The sequence below is a fragment of the Exophiala oligosperma genome, assembly GCF_000835515.1.
Source record: "Exophiala oligosperma strain CBS 72588 unplaced genomic scaffold supercont1.4, whole genome shotgun sequence".
NCBI classification, from domain to species: Eukaryota; Fungi; Ascomycota; class Eurotiomycetes; order Chaetothyriales; family Herpotrichiellaceae; genus Exophiala; species Exophiala oligosperma.
The window spans coordinates 1,308,509-1,330,244 of record NW_015622821.1 but is presented as its reverse complement, the minus strand read 5'-3'; the positions used below and the strand labels follow the sequence as shown (position 1 = coordinate 1,330,244).

General features: G+C 50.1%; 7 protein-coding genes across 8 annotated transcripts; 3 read left to right on the top strand and 4 right to left on the bottom strand.

Annotated features, from left to right (window-relative positions):
* Window positions 1–624: 624 nt before the first annotated feature.
* PV06_04614 (uncharacterized protein) lies at window positions 625–6,098 on the top strand. The gene is made up of 4 exons (XM_016405530.1): window positions 625–1,242; window positions 1,413–5,030; window positions 5,086–5,269; window positions 5,333–6,098. Exons 1-4 carry the CDS (start codon window positions 808–810, stop codon window positions 5,773–5,775), a joined length of 4,680 nt encoding a protein of 1,559 aa, XP_016263736.1. The 5' UTR covers window positions 625–807; the 3' UTR covers window positions 5,776–6,098.
* Window positions 6,099–6,245: 147 nt separating this feature from the next.
* PV06_04613 (uncharacterized protein) lies at window positions 6,246–10,280 on the bottom strand. The gene is made up of 2 exons (XM_016405529.1): window positions 8,265–10,280; window positions 6,246–8,213 (listed from the first exon to the last, which is right to left on the bottom strand). Exons 1-2 carry the CDS (start codon window positions 9,450–9,452, stop codon window positions 7,089–7,091), a joined length of 2,313 nt encoding a protein of 770 aa, XP_016263735.1. The 5' UTR covers window positions 9,453–10,280; the 3' UTR covers window positions 6,246–7,088.
* A 2,251-nt stretch (window positions 10,281–12,531) lies between these two features.
* PV06_04612 (uncharacterized protein) lies at window positions 12,532–12,972 on the bottom strand (the record flags this gene model as incomplete). The annotated part of the gene is made up of 2 exons (XM_016405528.1): window positions 12,532–12,846; window positions 12,943–12,972. The coding sequence occupies 2 exons, from the start codon at window positions 12,970–12,972 to the stop codon at window positions 12,532–12,534; spliced, it is 345 nt and encodes a 114-aa protein (XP_016263734.1).
* Window positions 12,973–14,340: 1,368 nt separating this feature from the next.
* Window positions 14,341–15,004, bottom strand: PV06_04611 (uncharacterized protein). The gene has a single exon (XM_016405527.1). The coding sequence runs from the start codon at window positions 14,974–14,976 to the stop codon at window positions 14,617–14,619; it is 360 nt and encodes a 119-aa protein (XP_016263733.1). The 5' UTR covers window positions 14,977–15,004; the 3' UTR covers window positions 14,341–14,616.
* A 1,013-nt stretch (window positions 15,005–16,017) lies between these two features.
* PV06_04610 lies at window positions 16,018–17,777 on the bottom strand. 2 transcript variants are annotated; one of them, XM_016405526.1, is made up of 3 exons: window positions 17,556–17,777; window positions 16,445–17,471; window positions 16,018–16,395 (listed from the first exon to the last, which is right to left on the bottom strand). In XM_016405526.1, exons 2-3 carry the CDS (start codon window positions 17,449–17,451, stop codon window positions 16,071–16,073), a joined length of 1,332 nt encoding a protein of 443 aa, XP_016263732.1. In that variant the 5' UTR covers window positions 17,452–17,471; window positions 17,556–17,777; the 3' UTR covers window positions 16,018–16,070. The 2 variants fall into 2 exon arrangements, with proteins under 2 accessions (XP_016263732.1, XP_016263731.1); XM_016405525.1 differs by having other exon boundaries at window positions 16,445–17,777.
* A 203-nt stretch (window positions 17,778–17,980) lies between these two features.
* PV06_04609 (uncharacterized protein) lies at window positions 17,981–19,289 on the top strand. Its single transcript, XM_016405524.1, has 2 exons — window positions 17,981–18,172; window positions 18,221–19,289. Exons 1-2 carry the CDS (start codon window positions 18,019–18,021, stop codon window positions 18,994–18,996), a joined length of 930 nt encoding a protein of 309 aa, XP_016263730.1. The 5' UTR covers window positions 17,981–18,018; the 3' UTR covers window positions 18,997–19,289.
* Window positions 19,290–19,414: 125 nt separating this feature from the next.
* On the top strand, window positions 19,415–21,679 carry PV06_04608 (uncharacterized protein). The gene is made up of 2 exons (XM_016405523.1): window positions 19,415–19,877; window positions 19,934–21,679. Exons 1-2 carry the CDS (start codon window positions 19,479–19,481, stop codon window positions 21,398–21,400), a joined length of 1,866 nt encoding a protein of 621 aa, XP_016263729.1. The 5' UTR covers window positions 19,415–19,478; the 3' UTR covers window positions 21,401–21,679.
* Window positions 21,680–21,736: the final 57 nt, after the last annotated feature.

Here is a 21,736-nt window from a genome sequence, read left to right as displayed (position 1 = left end):
TTATAGAGTTGAGTGCCCGGGAGACTGTTGATATATGAGCGTTGATACCAAACTTATCGCGGAGAAAATCGTAGTACTCATCTAGCCGCGCTGTCGGCTAATCTAGCATAAAATCACGAAGTCCTTCCATTGCGGCATGATGAATTGACTTTGGACGACCTTTAACAGGTGCTATATCATTTGTTTCGATGTCTTGATAGCGTAGATCCCGTCGAACTTTGGAAATATAGGCATTGGAAACCCCTTGAGCCTTTGCAATGGCTGTGCCTTTCACTCCTGCCCGAAGTGCAATTGACACGGCCACTTTTACCGCAGGATCAAACTTTGGCTGTGATGGTATCATAATCACGCCTTTTTATATAGTAAAATTTAGATACTTGGATAGAGAATTTGCTCCGGAGTAAGATTATCATATAATATTTATGAAATTATAGGGTGGTTGTTGAGAAATATGGCGTTGTGTTCTCACCGCTTTTATGATTGTTGAATGTTTTGCATGTTGCAAAAAAATAAGGTTTTTACGGAATTTTGCAAAGCACAATAATCAGACGCGCAGGCGAAGGCGCGTTTTGGAGAACGAGTCGCGATGCGGCAATGATTTGTACTGGAATGCCTTAAAGATTGCTCACACTTCACTAGAAACGAGCTGTATAGTCAAATTTAGATGACTCCCGTTTATGTTTGGTAGAGAACGACATGACCGAGTCCTGGCGGCCTCAGTCACAACATTCCTGCAATTGGACGTCTGACGAACCTCCAATGTCCCGCGACAGTTGAACCGACCTCCCAAGCAAGTTCTCGGAAAAGATGGAGGCTATGGACAACTCTGTGGATATTTCTGCCTGGATGGGCAAACCGCCTCAGAAGTCTCAGCATACAGACAAGAGTGCCATTGAGACAGCTCCAAGTTCGCAGGGTTCGCAGGACTCGTGGGAGTCGGCAATATCAGCCCCAAGCATTACATCCAGCGGTGGTGATATAGAGCACAATAGTGAACCTGATACGCAGACAAGCGACGGCTATGTTCAAGAGGAATCAGAGGCCACATCGGACGCCGATGGACTCGTCTCAGCACTAGTCCCATCACTACAACACAACTTCTACATCGACGTACCGAGATTGTCTGACCGAGAAAAGCAAGACTATGAGTATCTACCAGGTCACTTTGCAGTCAAGGAGATACTTGCTCAGAGAACGGACGATCAATATGTTGTCAGATTAGAAAGCGGTGAAAGAGACCTTGTAAGTCACCTCACTTATGCCTTGATACCCTCGCCTCACTTCACATTCTTCCTTCTTCTTTTATAATTTGATCATTCCCTCCTCACATCGCCTCAAATCACAGCTTCCTTCACTCGCTCATTCGAGCAACCCTTCAATGTGATCGACTGCTGATTATGGCTCCCACACAGCTTTCGTCACGCAAATTGCGTAGTCTCAATAACGGCTCCAGGGCCTTTCGAGACTTTCAACAACGCAATCGCTCTACATCACGGAAGAGCAGGGCGAGAAGGCAAGCAGCATCGTCAGCGATAGACTGGACAACCATGGATTTCTCGAATTCCAGTGAAGATGAGCTATCACGTCCTACCAGACAACGTTCCAAGGCTGGTGAGAGCGAGGTTTCTAACCAAGAAGTCAGCGACGACTCGGAGACAGGTGACGAAGAAATGTCAGATGCTCGCGAATCCCGTGGTCGAAGATCTGCGCGACTCACCTCGAAGAAGAAGAAGAATTACTTCCAGCATGAACTTCTGCAACTTGAGGATGATTCGGACCAACCTAGGAGCCGCAGTAACAGACTCCGACGCTCTGCACTGCACCCCACGAGAGGACGCCCACAGGCTCTGCGTCGGACCAAGATCAGCATTTCCTCCTCGTCAGAGCGCGAGATCGGCACACGTCGATCGGAGAGGACCCGAGCCAAACCTCGACAGAGCATGCGTGAGCGTCAGGAGGATGACATTTCCAGTTTAGAAGAAGAGAAAACAGCACCCAAGGTTATCGCCACAAAGGAGCACTTTGCCCATCACTCGGAAAATGATCCGTTCAGAAAGCGACATCGTCAGGATTGCGATACATGTAATTACACCGGTGACGATCCTTCGAAGGGACCGTTAGTGTTCTGTCAGGGGTGCACGAACTCCTACCACAAGTCTTGCCTAGGACCTCGGGGAAGTCGTGATCATTTGGTCACGAAAGTCGGTGAGGACTTGTTCGTGTTGCAGTGCAGACGTTGCATAGGCCTTGCTCATGAGAAGGACAGCTTGGCGCCTCATCAAGGTCGCTGTGTTGTCTGCAACGAACTAGGTGCATGTTCTAGGCCGTTCAGAAATCGCCTGACCACCAGACAAGAGCAGATTCAGAGAGAGGAAAATGGAGGAAAGGATCCGATCACCATCGTTGAGCCCAGTATGGTCGGCAATGTCGATAATGTCATGTTTCGATGTGCACAATGCGATCGGCCCTGGCACATGCACCATCTTCCAGAACGCAAAACGGCACATTCTCTTGACGACGACAATGATGAAATGCTTAATGAGACCGAACTCGCACAAAGACGATTCGAGCATTATCATAGATCGTGGACTTGCAAAGATTGCATCGAGAATCAGCATCAGATTGACGCTCTAGTGGCGTGGAGGCCGGTTGACCTGGAGGCATATGTCGCAGGAACTACAGTCGACCAGATGCCAGAAACGGAGAAGGAATACCTTGTGAAATGGAAAGCGCAGTCGTATTTCCGCACTACCTGGATGCAAGGAACTTGGGTCTGGGGTATCGCTGCAAGTTCTATGAGGTCAGCTTTCATGAAAAAACAAGAAAATGTTCTTCCGAAGATGACCACGTCCGATGCAATCCCAGAAGAGGTGTTCCGAGTCGATGTCGTTTTTGACGTACGTTACTCAAGTGTTGTGAGGAACAGTACTATAGAGATCGACCTTGCACGAGTCAAAGAAGTAGACATGGCTTTTGTCAAATACAAAGGTCTAGGCTACGAAGATGCGATATGGGAAAAGCCCCCGGCCTATGCAGATACCGAACGATGGAACGATTTCAAAGAAGCCTATGAGGATTATGTTGCTAAATTGCATCTCTCAATCCCTGGGCAATCCTCTCTCAGACGGCATTTGACCCAAATACGAACTTTGAGTTTTGAAAACGCTCTACTCAGAAAGGGCCAACCGAAGATTGTGAGTGGGGGTGAATTGATGGCATATCAGCTTGAAGGTCTTAATTGGCTCTTGTACCAATGGTACAATAATCAGAATGCCATCCTGGCCGATGAGATGGGCCTAGGTAAGACAATCCAACTGGTCTCCTTTTTTGCGACCTTGGTCCAGGATCACAAATCCTGGCCTTTCCTGGTAGTCGTCCCTAATGCGACTGTTCCAAATTGGCGAAGGGAGGTGAAAAAGTGGGCTCCGTCACTCCGAATTGTTACCTACTATGGCTCTTCGACTGCCAGAAGACTTACTTCCGAGTATGAATTGTTTCCCAAAGATAAAGAGAAGGACGAAGAGGAGAAGAAGAAGCCTTCCCATAAGAGGCAGCGTTCAGAAGTTAAGGATATCAAAGCTCACATTGTGGTGACCTCTTATGAGTCCATCGTCGAAGACTCCGTGAGAAAGAATCTCATGAGGGTGCCGTGGCAAGCTTTGGTCGTTGACGAAGGACAGCGTTTGAAGAGTGATCGAACACAGATCTACGACGCCCTATCCAAGTTTCGGTTTCCTTTCAAGGTCCTACTTACGGGCACGCCCTTGCAGAATAATGCTCGAGAACTATTCAACTTGCTGCAGTTCTTGGATAAGAGCATGAATGCGGCAGAGCTTGAGGCAAGATATTCAAATCTCACCCAAGAGAACGTTCCAGAACTACACGAAATGCTTCGGAAATTCTTCCTTCGGCGGACCAAGGCACAAGTGCTGACCTTTCTCCCGCCAATGGCTCAAGTAATTGTGCCAGTCAGCATGTCGAGTGTGCAAAAGAAGGTGTACAAGTCGATCTTAGCAAGAAACCCGCAATTGATGAGGTCTATCTTCGCCCGCGATGGTGGTGCTGCTCGTAAGGAACGCACTAGTCTGAACAACATTTTGATGCAACTCAGAAAAACCCTTTGCCATCCATTTGTGTACAGTCGGGAGATCGAAGAAAGAAAGGTTGACAGTACCGTTGCTTTTCAGAACCTGGTGGCAGCTTCAGGCAAGTTACAACTTCTCTCAATTATGCTTCCGAAGCTCCAAGAGCGTGGCCACCGGGTTCTCCTGTTCAGTCAGTTTCTCGACAATCTGGACGTCATTGAAGACTTTCTGGATGGCCTAGGGATGCAGCATCATCGACTCGATGGGCAAATCTCGGCGGCTGAGAAGCAGAAGCGAATTGATGAGTTCAACGCTCCTGACTCTCCCTATTTCGCCTTTCTGCTTTCAACAAGAGCAGGTGGTGTCGGTATCAACTTGGCCACAGCAGATACCGTCATCATCCTCGATCCCGATTTCAACCCGCACCAAGACATTCAAGCATTGTCACGGGCTCATCGTATCGGGCAAACGCGCAAGGTTCTCGTCTTCCAGCTTATGATTCGCGCCAGCGTTGAAGAGAAAATCATGCAAATTGGACGCAAGAAGATGGCTCTGGACCATGTTCTCATCGAGAGGATGGACAAAGAAGATGAGGCCGGCGACGATCTGGAATCGATTCTGCGACATGGTGCCCAGGCTCTGTTTGATGATGATTCGGGTACTGACGATATCATCTACGATGCCGCCTCTGTAGACCGTTTACTTGACCGATCCCAGATCGAAGACACCAAAACAAGCGAAGGCAAATCTGCCGAATCCCAATTCAGCTTTGCACGCGTCTGGGCAAACGATAAATCCGCACTTGATGAAGAACTTGTCGATACAGGAACAAGTACGCCCAACCCCGGCATTTGGGACAAGATTCTTCAAGAGCGTGAGAGAATATTCGCCGAAGAGGAAGCCAGAAACGCCGAAGCTCTGGGCAGAGGCAAGCGCAAGAGACAAGTATATTGTTCACTCTATACAACATTTTGATGTCACGAAGCTAATGGTTTGATAGGCTGTCGACTACGGCGGACCCGGAGACGGTGAACAGGCCGAGCCGGTTGTGAACAAGGACAAATACAAAGGAAGGCCTCGATCTCAGGATCCCGATTACCGAGCTCCAAAAGAGTCGGACGGTGAAAATGAGGATTTGAGCGTCGACGACGAGTCCGATCGTCGGCCCAGACGTTCCATCCAAGGTAGGACGAGTTCTACGCCCCAAAGACGCCGATACTGATGTGTGTGATTTTTCGATGGTACAGCGCGGCCCTTCAAACGAGTCCGGGTACCTCTTGGACAAGCCCCTCATTTCAACGGAGACGCGAATTTTGACGTTCGCCCGGGTGAGAGTATGCCACCTTCGCACCAGTGTTCTGCGTGCGGTGAACAACACCCCATGGGTTGGTGTCGTCTCAAAGTGGCGGGGGTCGAGCACTGTGGTCTTTGCGGGATCGCACACTTGGGGCACGGCAGGACGTGCCCTCACCTGAACGACAATCGGCAGGTCGCGACGTTGCTGCAGACTCTGAAGGAGAGCACGGAACCTCGCGAGTTGATCGAGCAGGCCACGCGGTACTTGAGGACCATCAGGGGAGATCTCATGCAACGAAAGCGGGTCCAAGATCTCAGAGAGCAACAACAGGAGCAGGAACAGAGCTTGAGGTATCGTGTCTTGTCCGCGTTGCAGAACAACCGGTCCGCATGATCGATGACGTATCAGGGATCCAGCAGAAGGAAGGGATATCGGGGACCCGTGTGGTGCGAAGGACACACAGTAGAGAGAGAGCGAGAGATGATGATGATGATGATGAACAACAATGATGAGTGAGCTTGATACGACAGAGTGACAAAGGACATATGGGCATGGGATGGGCATTTGCTGTGGACTTGGGCCAAAGACATAGGATAGGATTTGTTTTGTCCAGAGAGAGTATGATGGAAGGGGGGGCGGGGCCGCTTTGGATCGTCGTCGACACCTCCAAGGTACCACTTACTCATAACTATCAGGCCCCGTCCAGTTTGGAACATGATTGTCCTTTGGAAAAGTAGTAATCTACCTACCTCGTACAGAAAGAGAGAAAGTATCGTAGCATCACTCCCACTTTTCAACTCGTCGAGAAGAATTCTTACCGAGGGTACATCACGTCGAGAGCAACGAACAATCTACAGCAATGCGTGGCAAAACGGGCACTCGTCTCGTGGAGAACAACACCTGGACTTGTGTTTTTCGTACTCTGTAAATGCTGTTTTGCCAACTTGTCTTGTCTAATAAACCTCGCAATACAATCCCATTCCCCCCCCCTTTTCCCTTGCACTTCCACAGGGAATCTCGTCTCGTTTGTTGTTTGTTACCAGGTACTGCTGTATCAAAGGGGGAATGAATACACCAACTCCCCCATCACCACACCTCCCTCACCCGACCCCAATTCACGGCCCTGGGGATCCTCTTCACCAAGCAGGAAGTAGGTATTTGTGGACCTGATGATTTGTGTGCACCCTTGACAATGCCCGTCCCGTGTCAGCCCAGTGACAATGACACCGAGCCGACCGAGGCACACACACACAAGCGCAAGAGATGCCGAGGGCCAAAAAGGGAGGTAAAAAAAAGGAGTAAAATATACAAAACAAGAAACAATTCGATTTCTGATTCTGGGTTCATGTCTCATCACATAAAGGTTGCCATTCTTTTTTTTTCTTTTCTCCTTCTTTGTCCTTTTGTCTGCCGTGTCCGTGGTTTCTTCCATGTTCCTCTAAGACTGAAAATCCATGCCTCCAACACACATCGCCACTCGACGCCAGGACATTTTCAGAGAGAAAAAAATATGCGAAAGAAGAAAGCTAGGGTCGGTGGTATGGACTGGCAGTTCGATCAGCCTCTTTGGCATACTCATGTGTCCACCAATCTCGATCCCAATACCCGCTGAGGGATTTCTCGCTCATCTCCATTCGTGCTTGATGGTCCTGGTTAGGTGGGCGTGGGAAGCCACCCGCGGTTTGATCATCTTGGCCCGAGTGTTGTCAATCGTAGCCTGCGCCTCGCTGCCACGGACTGGCATTGTTTTGTGTTCGGAACGCTTGCTGTGGAGCATATCCCCCTGCAGATCTCGGTGGTGCGTACCCACTGCTGACGTTGCTCATACTGTCGTTGTATTGTTGGTTTGGTGCCGTTGTCGGTCTGCTGGGGTAGCCATAATCGCCGCTCTGACCATAGCCTTGGTTGTACATCTGCCGCTGCTCGTATGACTGTGGTGGTCCTCGTCGGCCATTGTTTTCACTGGGGTACATTGGTGTCTCTTGCTGACCATACGCGTTCCGGCTCTGCGACATTGGTCGTTGCGTGACATCAGGTTGATGTTTCAAGGATTCGCTGGAGAATGATGCGTCATCGTCGTAGCTCTTATACCCCGTCTTTGGCTCATTTTCACCTCTGGCAGTGGCGCCCAGAGCATCGAGCTCTGTGGTCAAAGCAGCTTGAGACTTGATGAAGCTACCTCTGTCGTCCCTCATTGGCTGGTACCTAACCTCAGGGTTCTTGGAAGCGATGGCGTAAATTGATGAGATCAGCACTAGTACAAGCAGGACGGCGGCGAAAACGACATTGTAGAAGGCGAAAATAACGCCCATAATGCCGGACACCATCGCCGGCTGACCAAATGCATTCGAGAACACGAGAAGGAAAACCGCGTTGAGAGCGTTAACAGAGGCGATGGTGATGTTGAAGATGTTGGTCTTCTTGTCCATCCATGGGCGGACCACACCTACACCGATGACAAAAACGACTTCGACAATGAGGAGTCCAATAGCTTGAGTCACCGGTGACTTTTGTGCAAAGGCGATGAAAACAGCCTTGAGCAGGATGTAACCCAGCATAACGACGACAAAGTAGTAAGCTGTGGCACGGTATTGGACGTAAAGGAAACCCCATTTGTTGAGAGCTTGAGGGTCGGAGTAGAGGATGTAGGCGGGGTTCTTGTGCATGGTGACTGATTTCTTCGCAAGCTGGATGACCTTGAAAGAGGCCCATCCCAAAGCGGCGCCCATGGAGAGAAACACAATGAGAGCGAGGATAACTTCGGCAGCCGAGTCACGTTCGACCAATTCCCAAAGACAGAGAATGGACATTTGGACAAAACCAAGCAAGACCTAATTCGGGTTAGTTTAGATATCAAGAGACGCAAAAGTGTGATGGCTTACCAAACGGAACAAGATACCCTTGATGACAATCTTCCAGCCGTTGCGGAACTCGAGGAATTTGTCAGACTTCATCCAACCAGCCTTGGCGCAACCATCCAGGATGGCCTTGGTCAAGGAAACTAGTAAAGCAGTCATGAAGAGGATAAAGACGAAAAAGATTAGACCAGTCATGAAGATGTTGGTCTGCTCGATTCCCGCGCGGAATCCGACTCTATCGATACCACGGACGACGACGGTGTCTGCAACAGCAGCACCATCTTTGCCGTCTGCTCGCTTGGCCAGATAGCGAGCACCCCGAGAGGCATACGCGATGGCTGCGGTCATGGACTGGAGGGAGCGCTTGAGAGCACGCTTCTGAACTTCAACGGAGATTGTGCTGAGGGTGGAGAGGTAGGTCGTGGGGGTACCGCCTGTAGCTCTCTGATACCAGGTGGCGATGTTCTGAAGGAAGCCCACACGAATGATACCCATACTCCATTGGAAGTTTTGGGTCCAGGACTGGACAATGGGCGGCATGGTCACGGAGCTCATGCCAATGATAGCTTGAGCTTGGAAGAAGCCAAACAAGGAGACGGCGTTAGCGGCAACGTGCGCGGCGGTGTTTGGATTTCCCAGTCCAGAGGTCACACCAGCAGCGACGAGACCGAGACCCGCGATCACAGCCGTAGCCCAACCAACAGCTGGCTGGTAGACCGTCTTTCTGTTTGAGAGATCGGCTTCCATGCATGCGATGACTTCATTGGTATCTTGAGAGTATACATAGACACGTACGACACCATCAAGGTCAGGAACGGTGTAGGCAATGCCCGGAACCTGTTTCGAAACATCGGCTGGGACATCGATGTTGGTTTCAATGTCGATTTTCTGACCGGTCTGCAGGGGGCAAAATCCAGAGAGGTTTTCTTTGCATGGATCAATGGTGTCGTTGACGATGTTAAAGCCATATGCTTTGATCTGCAACAAAGCCGTCACTTTGCCTGAGATGGACGATACACCATTGATCTTGATTGCAACGCTGGCGTTGCCAGGAGTGTAGGCGACATTGAAAAGAGTTGCTGTGAAATTCGAACCGGCCTTACATGAATTGAGAGAGTTGGACTCTATTATTCTTTCGGCGAAGGTGAGGTTCGAGAATGAGAGGGCGGCGAGTAAGGAGAGGAATAAACGAAAGGATGTCTGCGGCCGCATCTTGAAAGGATGTGTTGCTTTGCTTCTAGCGACGCGTGGTGTTTATCCAGGGGCCGCCGAGCAACAAGGAATTCTGCGCCAACCAGGGCGATAGCGATGTCTTTGTGTACTGAGGATCGATTAACGTTGGAAGTCTATCTTGAACCGAGTAGATTCGTAGGAAAGTGAAATGGACGTTATTCTCAGGTGTTGATCGATTGTGTCATTGATTTTGGACAGGAGGTTGAGGAGGTTGGCGGGATGAGTGGGAAAACCGGGTTTTGGCAGCGAGCGGCAAATGCTGGAAACAGGAGATTTTGCTCCAAACGATGGTGTCTAGGGTCGATGCTGAACAAAGGGCGTGTTGTCGTTGTCGTTCACGAGGAGCGTGAAGTCTGTGTGCAAGTGAAGAGAACAAGGACAAGACGGAATAGCGAATGTGAGGGAGATTTGATCGAGTTGGTCGGTCGGTGGATGGCAGAAGCGAGTGCGTGCCTCAGAGTGGTGACGGGGCTGGAACAGGAAGAGATGCAAGTTTCGAAGAGGAAATACGGGCTGGGCAGGGTTGTCTTCGTAGTCGCAGGCCGGGGGGAGGATCGAGCTTGGTGCGAGTGGACACGGGTGGGAAGGGTTGTGTCTAAGCTTGGAGTCTTGGGAGGGTGTCTCGCCTGGCTTTGTCGGGAAGGATTGGATGAATTTGGGAGGGAGTGGGCATTGGTTGGATGAAGAAGCGACCCAGAAGGGGAGGCAATTCAATGGATAGTAGGAGGCTGACTCCGAGTTGTTAGGCTAGGAGAACGGAATAGGCGCAGGTACAGGAACAAGGAGTTGGGAGGGAGGGCAGATTCTTCACCCCTACAGCACAGTACTATCCTCTCTCTGGCTGTACTTGTATGTAACTGTGCAGTGGCAGATGGCCGCTCGCTATTCTGCTTCGGGTCAAGACCAACAAAGAGCCACGGAAAACGATGCGAGATCCACCGAGCTTTTTCATCTGCTCCTCCGTACCAAAAAAATCTCTTGACGCGCGGCGGTAACATTGAGGCGCAGCACGAGGTCTCGCAAATTGCTTTCCAAAACACTGACCACACACACACAACATCCCCCAAGTCCAAGATCCAAGGTTCCCTCAGAATTTGTAGATTGTGAAATTCTGGCCTGCGGTAACGATGGCGGAAAAGGCTCAATCCGAGAGATCGCAGACAACAACTGTTACAGTAATACAACAGTTCCTTTCATCAAAACCTCTCTCTCTCTCTCATATCCTCCCTTCCCCTCTCTCCCTAGACACGGCCTTCCAATGCCCAGCACAGGGGGCTACAATAATGTCATGACTCTACTGTATGATAGGGCTGTCACTCCCCATTTCCAAGAGCCAGGGACACAAACAAGGCCAAGCTACTCCGTATGCCACGAGTACAAGTACTCACAGACACGCAGACACCGCTAGCATCTGACGAGACGAGCGAGCTACTTGTCAATCCTGCGTACTCCGTAGTCCTGCCATCGTCAATCATGTCAATCACAAACAGATCTCTCACTCCAGAAATTCCGGGGGCATGGACCCGACTGTTGCGAATGTGTACCCACTTGATTCCCGCATCATTGATTAAAATATCAGAACTGCTTTTCGCAAGGCAGACTGCTCTACCGACTCAGTAAGGTAAGGTAGTAAAGTGGTCGTTCAAAGTGCTCATTAATTCTGAGATCTGAGGTTTTACTAGATGTACAATACAACAGCAAATGTATCTAATTAGGCATCTACTGTACCCTGTATCGGTCTCGTTAATAACACACAAGATCACATTGTACCTGTACAATAACCAGTTCATCAAGCCATGCGAGCTCTGTGATTCTTTCTTTCCTTTGTTTTCAAACAGGGTCTCGTATCATGAATTTTGATCTTTGTTTACCGAGTACGGATACTCGTATTGTACATACATACATTGCACTACCTTCCCCCCTGCTGAACGGATGGACCTGATTTGCAAAAAGACCCCCAGAGTTCCATTACGAAAGCCTCTCACGTCATGATGTCTCGGTCTGGTCGGCTCCAACAAAACAATAAACAACCCCCGGTGGAGCACTTCGGTACCGGGGGGTTTGCTACCTGAGGCTCGTACCTAGCTATGTACAGAACTTTAGGGGCCGCGACATGCGGCTCTGGGCCCTTACCGTCACCTAATGAATGCACTAAAAAAATTAACCCTACATATGTACTCCGTACTCGCACACGTTTCCCCCGTGCGTCGCACCGTCGAAGCACATTCCTTGTTAAAACCCCCCGTTTCAAGATTCCCCCTACACGTCAAACTTGGGCCCTTTTCAGATCTACAAATTGACGTCGCAGAGCCTCAACATCTTTTCCCATCTACACAGGGACGAATCAGTAGCAACTTGAGACCATCTGGCGGTTTCAAGACCATTGTTCCGAAGCGAGATCCAGACCAACCTTTCCACTCCGTGCCTTGAAGACGTTTCAGCCTCGAGATCTATTTACCTACCTATCTAGTGCTCCATGAGTAAACATCGTGTATGCAGTACTGAGCGTTCAGTAGTCTGTCTTGTTATTGCATGTCTTTATGTACACAGCCCTCACTTGTAGAGACCCGTGACGATGTTGTGTGGTGGCATACCGTACTTGCCCTCGAAGAAGCACCCGCACCGAAATACTCGCACCTGAACACACTTCATGCTACGAGGGTTCACGTCCAATGCGAAACAATAATGCTCAATACGCCATCCACTCAAAACCCTTGAAATCTCTCACCTTGTCTATCTCAGGATCTCGTCGTTGTCGCTCCCGTTTCTTCCTCAGAGGACCTCAACAGTCATCGAGAGCCGCTGGTTAATGGCTCTGCACTGGCCTTCGCGGAATGGGTCTGCCTGCTGGGAATGGCGGCATTCTTGGGTTTACGGAGCGTAATCGAGGGTCCCTTCACGGTAACCATCCGTCACGTCGGACGGCGTTGCCAGCTTGATGTGTTTGGTGAGGTCCCATCCTCGGGCCTCAAGGTCCTTTCCCGTGTTGTCCATCAAGAGCTCGATTATTCGATCCCATCTTCCTCGTGTTGTGACCGGCGCTACTAAGTCTGTTTGGCTATTTTCTAATGTCTTTGATGTCGACATTGTATACGGCTACCTCCTGCCAAATCAGAGCATATCGGAAGTTCATCACATCCGACACGAACAGCTTTTGCTGACCTTCGGCTGTAGGGCCCAAGTTGCAGTAGGTCGCTCGTATGTCAAGTTCCTTGAGTGTATCGAAAAGCGCAGCCGGGATGAGACCAAGGAGGAGTTCGGCGCCGTTAAAGTCGACGTACCCTAATAGGCGGATGCCAAAACCAACAACGGTGCCGCGCCTAAGCAGCTCGGGGATCAACATGTGCTTATCAGCCGTGTTGGCTGTGGTATCCTGGGCACAGCGCCATTAGTATATCATATGTAGACACATTGGGAGCTGCCACCGAGAAGCATATACACAACGAACCACTGAGGATACGATACTTACATGACTGCATCGTTGGACCTTGCTCAACATCTAAGGATGTGTGCTCAAAAGAGTAAAGGAGAAAAGCCGCGGCCGTACATGCGCTTCGAAGACATCGCCTTTGTTCCTATCCAGGCACATGGTCGTCGTGCGATGAAATTTGTGGATGAGGTCGGAATCCCTTTGACGGCATGTCAACAACAGGGCCTTGCGTGCCTGGCTCGGTTGATCTTGATCGTTTCGGCTGTAGGTAGGTTCATCATGAATGTTCCTTTCTCCTCTGCATTCGTCGTGAATCATCGATCTGGTATCGGCATCCAGATCAAAGAAGCGCAACTCCGGTAGAGGTTGACGCTCTCGTATGGCTGGCCCTTGCACTGTGAGCTCTGTTGGAAATCTTGCGGAGGTATGAGATGGCCGAGTCTTGGACCTGTGGCTCGGACTATCTTGACAGTTCTGAGTGTGTTACTCTGCATCAGATGGCGCAGATGATATGCATACACCTCTGGATATCGTTCTTTATATGCTTCTAGGATCTGAGAGAATGCTTAACCCTGTCTGCTGTACTCAGTAATTCAGCCTTCTCCTTGACTCCTTTAAAATCTTTCGCAATGATGATCCTGATAATATGTTGTGAACATGACAACTTTGTCAGGATTGAGGCCGCGTTTACCGGTTTCGCTAGGACGCGTTTACCTCGCCACACCTTTGTGAATCAAACACGACCACTGCCAGGGCGGTGAAAGGGGCCGTTGTGAACCGCTTCCATATTCAAACATACTGATGAATGACTGACAACAATAACAATCAATTGAAACAGTTTGAAAGATTTCTTGTCAAAACAACACTTTCCATCCTCGCTCCTTGCACCAATCTTAGATATCAAGATCGTAAAAATATCATACATAACAGAGCGTCATCAGTATGCGTTACTTCGCCTGCGGACCAAGTGTCTCGACGTGTTCGTGCGTCTCGCCTCTACTCACCACTCCGGCTGTCTCACATGAGAACGAGATCGTTGTGACCTGCGCACAATGCAATGGAATCGTACCAGAGCAGCACAGAACTGACGAAGACACCACCACCACCCCTTTTCCCTTTTCCGATCTACCTTTGGTGGCACAGCGAGGCGTCCTGGAGTGTTTTGAGGCCGTCCCCCCCTTTCCCAACATTCGTACGAACAAGATTTGGGCCGTCTCGGCATGGGACATCGATGGAGCCATTTCTGTGAGTCGATCATCTCTGTGTTTTGCAGCTCTTTTGTGGGCCCTCGACGCTGCCATTGCCGGAATTCACGCTGACATTTTCCTGCAGCGCATGGAATTTCGCTTCGGCGCACAGCCAGACCAGTCTCTGATTCGAGACATCAACATTGGAACTCTAGAGAATCACCCCGCGGCGAAAGAATGGAAGGAATACCTTGACGTCGCAAAGACACGCAAGTCCCTCCTCTCGGTCAGCAAGCACGTTCGCACCGAGTGGGCGCCGCGTTTCTGGAGCACAACGACCATTCACGTTGGTCATCCAGTCCCGGGCTCTGCCCACAATGTCTCACCAAGCCTGTTTGAGCAGACGTTCCTTTCAAAGGTCGAACCACGATTGTTGCGCTTTCTCCGCACAGTTGTGTACTACCCGCTCACCGACCGAGTCAACCTGGTGGGCGCTCGTCTCGCGCAGGGAGACGCAGTAGGCAGATCAAACACCGGACACTTCAAAGGCATGGAGGAGTTGGGAGAAATCTTGATGCGCCACCCCGACATCAGCAACCTCGCCAACCTGTCTGTTTTTTACAGACCTTTGCCACAACTCATCCCCGACATCAGTGAGATCACTCTCACGGCAGACTACTACAAACAACTCCGTGAGCGGTGGGGGCTCATGGACGCGGCAGGCAGTTGGCGGGACTTCGAGACCGCCATGTCCGGCGGCTTGCTGAAGGGCATGGTGGTCAAGAAGGAGGTTGGCGTCGAGAAGGCCGAGGAGGGCAACGTGAGGACATTGATCTGGTGGAAATTGACTTTCGCCAGACACATCTGAGAGAGAAGGGGTGTTCATGCTGGCAAGGGCCACATGAACAAATCATGTGTATGTTTTATTGGTCGAGGTTGAATAGAAACAGTTCCAATGGCTCCCTGGGTATTAAAGTGAGTTGGGTGTCCTCTTGCGCATGACGTCCCATAAAGTCGAACGTAGGGGGTGATGTGATGTGGAGTATAGTAGCTCAAAATGCAATATCGCATTCCCTCACTCAACGGCCTTCGACAGGTCAACTGTTGCATTTGGCGCAGCTTGGCCTGAAACTTTGCAACCTTTTCAAGGCTGTACTTGAAGATGTTGACAATGGCGAGGCTGTTGAGACAGAAGGATCAATTACATTATTCGAGAGCGACTAGTCCTCAGTATTAACGTGTGTCGCCAGGTAAATAAAAATACGCCCGAGACCGTTAGCATCTCGAGGAATGAGCACAGTGTTTTCTGTATAGCTACAGGATATGCTTGTATTGCGACTATAGCACAAATATTCGAGAATCAAGTAATAGCGCTATCTATCTACTTAGCTTGGAGTCTCACATCCATACCAAAAGAGCAGCTACACTTGTTGGAGGGGAAGAGTTATTGAGTGATAACATCGGGCTCAGGGCATGTTGAAATGCGTCCAACACCGGCAGTATACAAAGAATTGGATACAGTGTCTCCTTTGAGGCTAAATGCCCTGTTTGAGCTACCGCATAAAAGGATGGCCTGTAATTGAGTACCTGTATCACAACCTCGATACGATTTCAGCTTCGTCTTTCAAGAGCACTTCGTTCCGTACCATCAAACCAGCCTGGCCAAAGAATGGTCTCGCGCTGCAAGTCAGCCTGGTATATATTCTCCGAGGAATGAGGCACTGGAAGACGGGAAATTGCTGTGTGGCATGTTCTGGATGCTACATACGTTGTTGTTTCCCCACAAGAGCAGACGTATGTAATCGGTACATTATGGAGGGTATTTCGAACCACCAAAGTGAAAAAGGACCAAATACAACGTGACACAGGGGTCTTTTCCGAGTCAGCATCCTAGAAAGAACTCGAAAGATGGCGTCTGATAATTTGAGCCAGTAAACTATCGATCCTGGACTCACCACGGTGCCTATTACTATTCCTAACTCATATCAAAGGCTTAGCCTCGGCGACTTTCATCTTTGGAACCATGCCCAGCTTGCCCATCTCATAATACATCTCAAAAATAGACTCCATAGTATCAACGAAACCTGTCCAGCCCATCCTTCGAGCTTTGTTCATACACAGGCTACCCATACTCATAAAGGCAGCGTCTCCAAACACGAAATTTGCCTCGACATCTTTAAAAGGATCGTCCGTAAGTTGACCTCCCGAGGCTTTCATCAACTTCTGCCAAATTTCGTGATTCTCCGGCTTTGATGCCCATCCAACTAGAGAGAATGTGCTCCGAGCTACAGTCGCAGGCCCATACCTAATAGATAGTTAGTCAAAATACACAAACATGAATCAAACGTACGTACCCCATGGGTGTCTCTTTGCCAGATCTGCCTTTAAACTCTTTGAACTTGGTCGGATCCTCTTCCGGTGGCTGAATACCCTTTTCCACGCCGAACCAACGAGTCAGCTCTTCGTAAAAACGGTCCCATGAGAGCGGTGCGGTGTCCTGTGAATTGAAAGCTTCGTTCTTGCATTTGTCCTCCAGAACGGCCCATTCAGATAGATATCCTGTCAACCTTGCGGTCGAGTAGTGTGCTTCATGCTGCCAGGCAGCCCAATCACCCGGGAAGTATAGTGGTTCACCTTTGGCGGCTTGCACTGAGGAATAGATGGCAAAGGGGTGTAAAGCATTCATCTGCGCATTGTTGACGGCCCCGATGATCCATGCAGGTCGAATGACGTTCCAGGTAGTGTTGTTGCTCTTGCAGTAGTCAAAGAGCAATTTCTCTTGGGGATAGTAGAAGTTAGGTTCGAGGTGAGACGGCTGAGGGTCAGATTCGATTGCGGGTGTCCGGGCGCGACCAATGTGAACGCCATAGTTTTTTGCCCCAGTCTGCAAAAGAAAGCGTTTGGGAGTGAGTTTTGCACTGGTCAATGCCTTTAAGAAATTATCAAGCAAGGCGCTATTCACTTTGACGAGTTCGTCGGCGTTAGACCATGCAGAAGCACCTGGAGGTGGCTTTGGCTGCAGATAGGAGTAGAAGAAAACGTAGTCGGCAGCAACGTTGGACGCCTTCATGGCATCCACAATCTTTTGAGGATCATCAAGGAAGTCAACGGCAACATGCTGTACTCGAGCACGCTGAGAGTCCGTGAGCAGGCTCATCATGGCCTGTGGAGGAGGTCGTCGTGATAGCGCGTACACCTTCGTCCACCGTTCGGGACTCTCGAGCAGGACTCGCATAGTATGGAATCCACTGATGCCATTAGCACCAGTAACGATCGCCGTCAAGCCTTTCAGCGACGGGTCGAAGGTCGGGAGGTTGTGATAAATGCCCTTGTGTTGGATCGGGTAACGTTCGGACCCCATGATGATGGCTTGAAGGTATTCTGCAAAGGAGGAAAGAGTGAATATGACGAAGAGAAAGTGAACAGCCTTACCTTGGAACGTCGAACTAGGGGATTATAAGATACCGGTACAATGGATGCGTTCTAGCACCTCGGCTATAACCCATTTGGAGTGAATATCTCATCTTGACGGTCTGAATCGATGATATCAAAGCCCAGAAACGCGGGGTCACAGTCTTGTCATTGACACCATCCCCACAACAGGATCTTCTGAGTCTCGGATACTGTTCTTGGGGATGGCCAGGAGGAAAGGGACCTCGGATGAACGATTCCGTGGAGAAATGACCCATGAAGCTGAATTTCAATTTGTGATCGTAATAATGTCACGAAACTGAAGTGTCGTTGAGCGAGCCAGGGGGTAGTCACACGGTTGGCCTATGCTCGACCAGAATTGCGTATATATGTTGTATGATTCACCGTATATAAACTCGTTCGAACTGGCGCAGTCGCGAATTGTTTAAAACCGAGTACGGAGTATGTCATTGTAAAACGCCGCCGTTTCTGATGAAGTAAAGCCTCGACGACCCTCATGATGTTTAACTGGCATGACTTCGACGTGGTATTTCAGGCCAAGCCCGATTATTCCTTCGACAACAAGACCGTGGAAGGCATAAACAAACACCGCAGGGAAGCGGGCGAGTTGTTCTTCGACCGCATATGGAGGTCGATCGGTTTGACGCGACGTGAGTATGACACGGGCTGCCAGCGGTATAGAAGCTGAAGTTTTGAAGCGTCTAGAAACAACTACCCACCTCGGACAAACCAAGATCTACGCAATATCTGGTCCAAAATCGTACAATCATCGGCACCCGACGAGCAGAAGCTCGCCCTCCTCTTCTACCTCTTGCGAGACTGTCGGCACCTATCCAACGCAGACTCGAACTTTGCTCGAAGAACATATCTTCCTCAGAAATACCAGCTACTTGTCGCTGGTCTTTGGGAACTCGATCATGGACAGTTTGCCCGGGCTTTGGAACACCTGACCGATCCATCCTTGACACCTACCTTTGCCGACGACATCCTCTTCACCTTGTTGCAACACCCAAAATGCGATCGCGCCCTCGCCTCAGCCTACTATATAGCAGTTTCTCCACCATTAAAGGACCCCAAGACTCTTGGAGCCTACTTCTCACTCTTGCTTCGCAATAACATGGTGGAGGCGTACTATTTCGCAAAGAGACAGGACCATTTGCAACATAAGAAGCTGTTTGAAGAGCTGATCGTCACAATGCATCAAGAAGATCCAAGTCCCGACCATGCCCAGCGAGCGGCTATAGTTGTTGGACTACCGTTGACTAGTGAGGAGGATGGCTGGTTCGAGGAGTGCCTGCTGAATGGTGCTGGGTCCAAACTTCCAGGGGCCAAGGATTCGGTCATCGCGCGAAGAATCGCACTGGGAAGGTCTACGTCTGATATCAGCTCATTGAACAGACTTGGGGGAGAAGATATTGACGGAGTTAATTGGGATTACGTGAAGACAGGCATATCGGGTACTGTTCCGCATTGATGACTATTGTATCACCATGTGGTTCCCCCTTACCATTGAGTGTTAGTGCAATGGGATGGGCAACGTCAGCACCGGGATGCAGAAACCGCGAATGCTAGAGCCTGGAATCCTGAAAAACTGGCGATTGGTGCTTTGATGGAGAACCTTGTATGAATAGTGAAATTTGATGGCTGCATGCGGCATGGATCGAGTTTGACCAAAAACCTCCCCGCACCAGCAGCAAAACACCTCGAGGCCGCCAATCATCAGACCATCCTGAGGATGAAGCTCTTCACCTAGCAACCCCCTTGACAGCCCGACTATAGGGCCTGGGCCCGCAGTTTGCCCTATTGGTTAAAACTATCCGAAAGAGTGAGGGCCACCTCATCTCGACCACTGCGCCTCACATGTGCTGGTGACGCATAGACCGGACCGTGTGCTTGTTTCTGCATTTGTAAGAGGTAGCAAATAACCAGAGACCGGTTACTTCCTTAGAGTTCCAAATGCGGCGACCGTCAGTACTCGACGATGAGCATCAAACGCTCTTATACCAACCGACTTATTCCACATTCCATCCTCAAGATGGAGAGACGCCAAAGACGGAGGAACCAGGAGTTACAATAACAAATAATAGATGTGCGGTTTTCCCCCATAATCTCGTCACTCGGCTGCTGCTCATCATGCTTGTTTTGTTTACTCTCTTGTATGGTATATACTACCTCAAGGCAGTCACAGCCGCCACGAGCACAGTAGCACTCGACTATGCTACCTATAAGGGAACAAATTCAAACGGCATCACAAAATGGCTTGGGATGCGATATGCTGCAGCTCCGATTGGCGATCTGAGATTCGCGGCTCCTCAAGACCCTCCTGTTGTTGGAGGTGTACAACAAGCTGACAAGGTAGGTTTCATTCCTCGTCATCTTTTCGTGAACAGAAATCACTGACTGCGGTGTAGCATGGAAATGTTTGTCTGGGAACCGGCCAGAACCCGCGTGTTGGAGGAACCTCTGAAGACTGTCTATTTATTGACGTCTACGCGCCGACAGACGCGACTCCTGAATCAAAGTTGCCGGTGTACTTTTTCATCCAGGGTGGTGGCTTCAACTACAATGCCAACGCTAAGTATGATGGCAGTGGACTGATCTCGGCCTCTGGCAACAACATCATCGTGGTTACTTTCAACTATCGCGTCGGTCCATATGGCTTCCTCGCAGGTCGTGAGGTCGACAGTCTCAACAACGGACTGAAAGATCAGAGGAAGGCCTTGGAATGGGTTCACAACTACATTGACAAGTTTGGAGGAGATGCGGGCCACGTCGTCCTGGGCGGAGATTCTGCTGGTGCCGCATCAATCGCCTTACTCCTCACCGCGTACGGAGGCCGAGACGATAAACTGTTCGTCGGCGCTGCGGTGGAATCAGTCAGTTTTGGTCCCATCCTGACCGTCGACGAGAGCCAGTACCAGGTCGACTCGTTCGCCAAACGACTAAATTGCCCGACGGGTGTCGATTCTGGAAAGGACACAATGACCTGTCTACGTTCCAAATCCAGCACGGAGTTGCAGTTGCAGAATCACAACATACCATATCCGGGCAACCAGCAATCACCATTGTTCATGTGGAACCCAGTCCTTGACAACGCATTGGTCTCGAACTACACCTACGCGGCCTTTGATAACGGTGCATTCGTCCATGTGCCCGTCATTTTCGGAGACGACACGAACGGCGGCACGGTCTTCACACCACGGCTGACAAAGAGCCAGAAACAATCAGACACTTTTCTACGCAACCAGTTCCCCTTCCTGACGACCCAGCAGCTGTCTCGGATCAACGCCCTCTTTCCCAACAATGGTCCCACGTTTCCCAAGTCGGGATCCTGGTGGCGCCAAGTCTCCAACAGCTACGGCGACATGCGGTACATGTGTCCCAATCTTTTTATTGCCAGCGCCTTTGTGCGGTACGGGAACAAGGGAACCTGGAACTACAGGTACAACGTCCAGGACCCGGCGCAGGTCAAGAGCGGCCTGGGCGTCCCTCACACGGTCGAGATCGGGGCGATTTGGGGTCCGACAAACGTACGAGGTTCGGCGCCCCCAAGTTACAAGGAAGGGGCATCGAATCACTGGATCGTCCCGCTCATCCAGGGATACTGGACCAGCTTCATCAGAGCGCTCGATCCGAACGTACACCGTGTCACCGGGTCACCGACGTGGCAGGAGTTTGCCAACAGCGACGCAGGCGGCTCGTCGACGACAGACTCCTCCAAGTCAAAGTCCACCAACAAAATGGTCGACGTCGACGCGTTGGACTGGCAGAGGATGCTCTTTGATTCCCAGCAAACCACCGGCATGGAGGAAGTGAGCACCTCGGTCCGCGCTCGGTGTCAGTACCTGAGTAGTATTGGGGTTTCGATACGGCAGTAGTGCAGTGAATCCACTTTGCACTAGCCGTGGCATTGAGTTTTTTTTGCCCTTTTATTTTTGGGTTGTTGTTGTTCCACCACCTTTTTGAGCATCGGCGCTGGTGGGATTGATTGGATTGTGCTTTTTGGCACCTTTGAGCCTCTTTTTTGGGGGGAAACAAAAATCATCTCGTGGAGGTGTTTGTGGTTTATTTGGCTTACATACTTCATTTACCTTTGCAGTTTTTGCATAGAATAGATACATTGCCCCATGGACACACACACACAGAGAGAGAGAGAGAGAGAGAGAGACGATTCATGATCTCCATACAATACTGGAACAGTATGAATGATTTAA